This window comes from Ipomoea nil, unplaced genomic scaffold, assembly GCF_001879475.1.
Source record: "Ipomoea nil cultivar Tokyo-kokei standard unplaced genomic scaffold, Asagao_1.1 scaffold0176, whole genome shotgun sequence".
NCBI classification, from domain to species: domain Eukaryota; kingdom Viridiplantae; phylum Streptophyta; class Magnoliopsida; order Solanales; family Convolvulaceae; genus Ipomoea; species Ipomoea nil.
Genome location: NW_017616604.1, coordinates 1,423,199 through 1,430,206, shown reverse-complemented (window position 1 = coordinate 1,430,206; position 7,008 = coordinate 1,423,199). Strand labels below are relative to the sequence as shown.

The window sequence follows — 7,008 nt, the reverse complement described above, 5'->3', positions numbered from 1 at the left end:
GCTGAGGTTGTCTCCTGTTGGTGAAGATGAATATTGTAGGTTTGGAGATTGTTTCTTCTTTCATATATTTTATTCAGATACTGAAGATAAATTACAGGGCCACATGAAGTACAAGATTGGAGATTGTTTCTGAATGGGATTTTTTTCCAAGTAAATAAAAGCCTCAGATTTGGTGAAGATGATTATTGCAGTTCTTGGTTACAGCCTAACAAGATATTTGAAGGACAAGATCAGAATATTGAAGAGAATAATGCACAAGTCTTTGACCACTTTCTCATATCTGAGTTCTTTTGCCATTGATGGTTTGAAAATTGGAAATAGAAAACAAGTTTTCATTAGTAAACAAGTTTTCTAAACCGAAAACATAAAATGGAAAATATTATGAAAACTGAAAAATTTAGAAAATAGAAAATAGAAAACAGTTTTCTGTTAGTAAACGACTAAACGGGCCCTTATATTTCATTATTTAGGGCATCCCCATAAGGATAATTTTACAAAACTTTTGAAACAAGAAAATTTGGCCTAAGACATTTTGACAAATGGGAGTGTTGCATTTTGGAGAAATCTTTCTCCTGCAACACTCCAAAATTTGTCAGAAGTTCAAAAAAAAATGTCAGGAGATTGAGGGCGGCCACTCTCAATTGAGAACTACTTTTTTTATTATTATTATTATTTACAGTAATGCAACGGCCAGCTTCTTTCTTTTTCTTTTTTTTTTCTTTTTTTTTTAATTTAACTTTTTAAAATTCTTGTTTTTAAAAAGTTAAATTATTGTTATTAATTTTATTTATATTTATTAATATCTTTATTAATTAAATTAAATTTATATCTGTAGATATGTTATACGCATATTTATGTAGGTTCATTCATAGTATTATTTCCATAATTACGTATGTTCATTAATTTATGTTTATTATAAAATTTTAAATTTATAAATCAAATAAATAAAAAATAATTAAAATATGGAGATAAAATTGTGGGTCCACAAAAAATTGTGCAAAAACTTAAAACTAATGAGAAGAAGAGATTTTGTAATTGAGTGAGATAGTGGATGATGAGGTGGATGTTGGGGCCCACAAAAATCTGGGGTAAAATCCCCAACTATTGAGGTTTTCCTATATAATTAACAAACACCTTATTTCTAATTAGTATTACATTTGCTAGTATAATTATTACATTTGCATATTGATTTGACCCGACTCAACCTATCATACGAATAAGGATCCGTGAGATAGTCTTACACAAGTATGACTCTATTTTTATATCTGTGAAACAGTCTCACGTAAGTGTGACCCTATTTCTATTCACATAAACCAAATAATAAAATAAAATTCTTATTTTATTCCTACATTATCCATCACCTATGGAATTGTCATTCTTTATTCTCCTAATTCTCTGGTTACAGCTAAATACCCCATTAGTGGCTTAATATATATATATATATATATATATATATATATATATATATATATATATATATATATATATATATATAATGGGTTCTGAGTCAATAATAGTTGGTAGGAATGTAGGATGTCAAAATCATTCATTAAAAAAAAAAAAAAGAACACTTTCAACTTCTTCCTTGCCTTTTCTTAATCTGAAAATATTATATTCCATCTTCATTTCCCACAGCATCTATTCTATCATATCCTCTCTCATTTCTTCTGTACTGTTCTGCACAATTTCCAACTTTCTCCTCTAATCTCTCTGCTAAACCCTAAACCAAACCAACCCATCATATGTATCTTAATTACCTCTTCTACTTCTACAACATCACTGCCCATTATGCCTTTGGCTGCTGCATCAAATTAAAGCTCTGATCTCATCTCCAAATTGGGTTCGATCTCATGTAAGTTTAATTTTGATAATTTTTTCTTTTTCTTAATATGAGTTACAAATTTTTTTTTAATGAACTAAATATTTGTGTATTAGAAAATGAATGGACATGAATATGAATTCACCATTCTTCTACAGGCTAAGAGGCCAATACATTAATTTTCCACTTTATGCTATATGATGATAAATTCTGTATTAAAACCACCTATTTAATATTTGAAACACCAAAAAAAATATTTGAAACTGCAAGTCCTAAATCCAAAATAGCATATAGGGGTAAACATATTTTATATTTTGTATTTATTATCCTTTTTGTTCTATTTTATATGTCATGTTTACTATTAATTGGTTAAACTAATTTTTTTTTTCTTTACTTATTTTTTTGTGATTATAAATAATTTTAATATAGTTTCTAAATATATAAATTTTATATAATTAATACTAAACTTAATATTATGAAAAATTGGATTAAAAATAACTCCAGTTAAGTTTTGTTAACCGAACTAAATAAATGATCATTTAATAATTTATTAATGGTTGTATTACTGTACTTGATATAGCAATTTACAAATATTTTGGATGAGTTATCTCTTTATTATTCAATTTAGGTGAAAGTAAAAAATAATGAGTAGATTTTGTGTGTTAACTAAAATGTAATACTTTTTTATAGACCTATAAAAGATATTATATTTTAGCTAAAAAATTAATACATATCTAACATGAGACATTCTTATATAAGACTTATTCAAAAATAATTAATTGATTTTTAATAGGGAAAATTTATAAGCAACTCATAAAATGATGTATATAATTCATAAAGATCACCTTATAATAGTTTTAAAAATTAACTTTGAAAAATTAAATATTAATTATCAAAGAATTACACTTGTGTGAGGCCGTCTCCTTGTTACTTGTGATAAAAATCATAATACTTATTGTAGAAAAGTTTATACTAATTTGAAATAAATAAACCGTTACTTATAATAGATATTATAATATATATATATATATATATATATATATATATATATATATATATATATATATATATATGTGTGTGTGTGTGTGTGTGTGTGTGTGTGTGTGTGTGTGTGAAATTGTGATAGTTTTTAGGGTAAAATGATGGTTACTAATGATAAATATTGTAATACTTATAACTGAAATTGTAATACTTACATATTTATTGCCTACAATATGACTCGTCTTACGGATAAGGATTCGTAAGATGGTCTCACACAAATTTTTGCCATTATGAAAAGATGTTAGTTTAAGTGTTGAGTTTAAGCGCTGGTTGTTGGGAAGTCCAATAATTTTTTATTTTTAAAGGGTTATTTAACATTACATTTTTTTTTTTTGGAAAAAGTTATTTAACTTAGCATAGAGATGGAGTAGAAAGATTTTCCATAGCATTCTTATTTTGTAATTTCTACTCTGCTAAAAAATAGCATCCTCTGATATATATGCAGAATTTTCAACTTCCTTCCTGCTCTCTCTTTCTCTCTGCAACATCACATCACATCACTTGCAATGGCTTTTGCGGCTGTAACCATTTTAATGGATACACTCCACCAACACTACCTCCAACCCACTCCTCGTTTCCCTCTTCGCAACAAAACAAAGGTCAGATTACTTTACAAAAATCTTTCTTCTTTGCAAACCTCTCTTGAACAAGATTTCAAAGTGGGGGAGTGTGATGAAGCAATCAAAGCTTTGGAAGCACAAATGAGAGATGTCTCCGTTGAACTAAGGTTCCAAATAGAAGACCAATTGAGATTGTTTTACCTGGAGAAATCCATGAAGCTTAGGCTTCACTCTGCTCAAAAGCTTCTTCCCCTTTTGAATGGAGCAACTAATGGCGGCATAGAAATTATGGATTTGGAATCTGTGTTGGAGATGCTAGGGAAGCACTTCACGCTGCCGGTATCAGGCATGCCGCCTCATATAAACAAAAGGGTCAAATCTTTTTGCACACGGTACGCTCTTCTTTTTAAATATGGGGTCCAGGGTGAACAGGTGGAGAGTAATGATTTGGATATTTTGTGTAAAGCAGAAAGTATAATCAGGCAAGAATTGAGAGACCCCTCTTATCTCAATAAATACATGAAGCAACGGATACAGGCTCGACATATGATTCATCAAATTTTCATGCAAGGAATTAAGCTTACATCCTACATCAAGAAAGAGGTGTTGAAGGTTAAGAATGCACACTACAATGAATCCAATACCCCACAAGGGAACAATACTTCTGCTTCTCTTACAGTTGGTGATTCGTTGCAGCATACTACAATAGAAATGGTGGGCTGTGATGATGAGTTCAACATGATAATAGATAAGCTGAACCAGCAATCCAAGCAACGAGAAATTGTGTCAATTGTGGGAATGGGTGGAATCGGTAAAACCACCTTAGCTAAAAGAATTTATGGAGATGCTTCATTCATTTTTCGCTTTGATTGTCGAGCTTGGGTTACTATCTCACAAGTGTATAATCCAACAAAAGTGTTCAAAACTCTTCTTCATTCTCTTGCCCCAAGGGTCCTTGAAGAAAACAATGAAGCTAGCAACAACGAATTGGTTGAGATAGTTTACAAATGTCTAAAACGTCAAAGGTATTTGATCATAATTGATGACATATGGAGTACAGATGTTTGGTGTGATTTGCAGAAATGTTTCCCAGATGATAACAATCAAAGTCGAATCTTGTTGACCACTCGACTAAAAAATGTGGCTGATTATGCTGGTTCAGATGGTAATCTTTGTCACACCATGCGTTTTTTGGATTCATATGAAAGTTGGAACCTTTTTCAGAACCAGGTGTTGCCCCAGAGAATAACTTTGTCCCCTGAATTTGAAAGAATTGGTAGAGAGATAGTAAACAAGTGCAAAGGATTACCTCTTGCAATTAATGTGGTTGCTGGACTCCTCTCAAACCCCAAACAAGACTTAAATGAATGGAAGCAAATTGCAAAAAATGTTCATACGTTAAGTATAGATCATTCTAATGAACAGGGTGAAAACATCATTGACTTGAGTTACACCTTCTTACCTCATCATCTTAAACAATGTTTCTTGTCACTTGGGCTTTTTCCAGAAGACACTGAACTTAATGAAAACTTTATTGTTGATTTTGGGTTTGGGAGGGATTTCTAAAGGTTTTGAGGTCTAAGAGCTTGGAAGATGTGGCAAGGGAATCCTTACAAGATCTTGCAGATAGGAATCTTCTTTTAGTTTCTACAAAGATGAATGATGATGGATTCTTGAAAGTATATCAAATGCATGATTTGTTGCGTGAGTTGGCCTTGAGAGAAGCCCAGAAGGAGAATTTATTATGTTCCAAAAATGATAGCTCTTTGTTTAGTGTGGGGTTTAGGAGAAGTCAACTAATAAACTCTTCTTCTCGCATATGGAGTATCCAATCAAAAATTTGCAGTTACAACTCTTTATCTCCTAGCTGCAACACCTTTTTAGCTTTCAATTCAATCAGGTACTGCTACACTAAGCAGCTTCATTTGCATTCTAAGTTTTTAAGGGGATTGAAGCTAACAGAGCCAGAAGAGAATGCCAATGAGTTCAGAGAGTTAATGGGTCTAGTGCATTTGAGATGTCTACGGTTTTTTCCTAAGATGAAACTTAATTCTCTACCCTTGTTTATGTTACGGAATTTGCAGAGGCTAGATGTTAGTGTTAATTTTTCAATAAATGAACCCCTTAATATTTGGGGATTGCCCCAACTGAAGAATCTCACTCTTCGAGGAACCATTTCATTGGTTCCTCCAAGATCAGTTCATCATAATTTGGAGAGCATTAGACTTTTGGATTATAGGAGTTGTACAGACGAGCTGTTTATGAGAATCCCAAATCTAAAGACATTGGGAGTTGATGAAGGTCGTAAAATTAATCTGAAATGCAAAGCATTCAGTTGGTTCGAAAATCTTGCCTATTTATATAAACTGGAAGATCTACATGTTTGTGAGAAACTTCTTCATCCGGAGTTTAGTACTATTCATTCTATGGGGACTTGGAGTGTAGAAATTTTTTTGCCAAATCTTAAGAAATTGAAACTCTTCAATACAAAATTAAATTGGAAGAATATGTATGTTGTTGGGATGTTGCCGAAGCTTGAGGTCCTCATCTTGAGGAGTGCTGGTGTTGGCAGAAAATGGAAACCCAAAGATGGAGGATTTCTTGGATTAAAGTTCTTATGCATAGAGAGTTGTGATCTACAAATTTGGAAAGCCACGGGTGGCCATTTTCCTATCCTTGAATGTCTGGTCATGTGCATGGATTATTTTGAAAAGATTCCTAGTGGCTTTGCAGATATAGCTACTCTCAAATCGATCAAGTTACATGAATGTTCAAAGTCAGCTATATCTTCTGCCAAGTGTATTCAAGAAGAGCAAAGAGAGTACGGAAACAACGCGTTTACTGTTGATATTCTACGGTTAGATTTCTACCTACTCTTGTTTTTTCAAAAAAAAAAAAAAAAATTATACTTGTAACTTTTAGTCCATAATTTTGTTAATTTTAATCCAAATTTATATAAATTTGTATGATTAATTTGTATGCTATAGATGATGGTGTTTTACTTTCCAGGTATGATGACTTCGTTGATTATTTTTGGTATTAAAGTTGTTGCATGTTCCAGTAAAGATGATTTTCCGTTGGTTGAGAATTGAATGCATAGAACTAAGTTGGTGCATATATGATATGATGTTAGAAGAGATTCCTTTGCTTGCCTGTTCATAAGCTCCATGAAGATCAGATCAGATCAGATCAGATGGATGCAACCAACACTAATCTAAAGACTTCAACAGAAGCTCGATCGGTCACCTGGTACAATCTAGTATGAACATGCATCTTCTGATCTGTGTCCACTTCAATACATAATTAGTTTGTGTGGGAAATTAAGACCAAATTAAACTCACAAATCTTAATTAGATCACAATTTGAATTGAGCATGCAACTGGTTTTTTTGCTTCTAGTGTAGCTCTATGAATAACATGCATTTAATTGCCAAATGTATGTATTTTAACCCACAAATTAGTGTCCTACTTTTGTGTCTGCCTCACACATCTAACCTGAAAATGCTCTTCATAATTGTAAATTCCTATCCTGGGGGGTTTTATGTGCATGTTGTGCCCTTGTATGTATTGCAGGTTTTTAGAATGATTT

General features: G+C 31.8%; 2 protein-coding genes and 1 long non-coding RNA gene across 5 annotated transcripts; all 3 read left to right on the top strand.

Annotated features, from left to right (window-relative positions):
• The first annotated feature begins 1,692 nt into the window (after positions 1-1,692).
• On the top strand, positions 1,693-3,835 carry LOC109176886. The gene is made up of 2 exons (XR_002053480.1): positions 1,693-1,852; positions 3,306-3,835. It is a non-coding gene; the product is annotated as an uncharacterized LOC109176886 (long non-coding RNA).
• Positions 3,836-3,889: 54 nt separating this feature from the next.
• Positions 3,890-5,384, top strand: LOC109176850 (putative late blight resistance protein homolog R1C-3). Its single transcript, XM_019326246.1, has one exon. It carries the CDS (start codon positions 3,940-3,942, stop codon positions 4,984-4,986), a length of 1,047 nt encoding a protein of 348 aa, XP_019181791.1. The 5' UTR covers positions 3,890-3,939; the 3' UTR covers positions 4,987-5,384.
• A 51-nt stretch (positions 5,385-5,435) lies between these two features.
• Positions 5,436-6,599, top strand: LOC109176855. 3 transcript variants are annotated; one of them, XM_019326256.1, is made up of 2 exons: positions 5,436-6,277; positions 6,482-6,599. In XM_019326256.1, exons 1-2 carry the CDS (start codon positions 5,460-5,462, stop codon positions 6,510-6,512), a joined length of 849 nt encoding a protein of 282 aa, XP_019181801.1. In that variant the 5' UTR covers positions 5,436-5,459; the 3' UTR covers positions 6,513-6,599. The 3 variants fall into 3 exon arrangements, with proteins under 3 accessions (XP_019181801.1, XP_019181796.1, XP_019181805.1); XM_019326251.1 differs by having other exon boundaries at positions 6,430-6,599; XM_019326260.1 differs by having other exon boundaries at positions 6,408-6,599.
• The last annotated feature ends 409 nt before the right edge of the window (positions 6,600-7,008 follow it).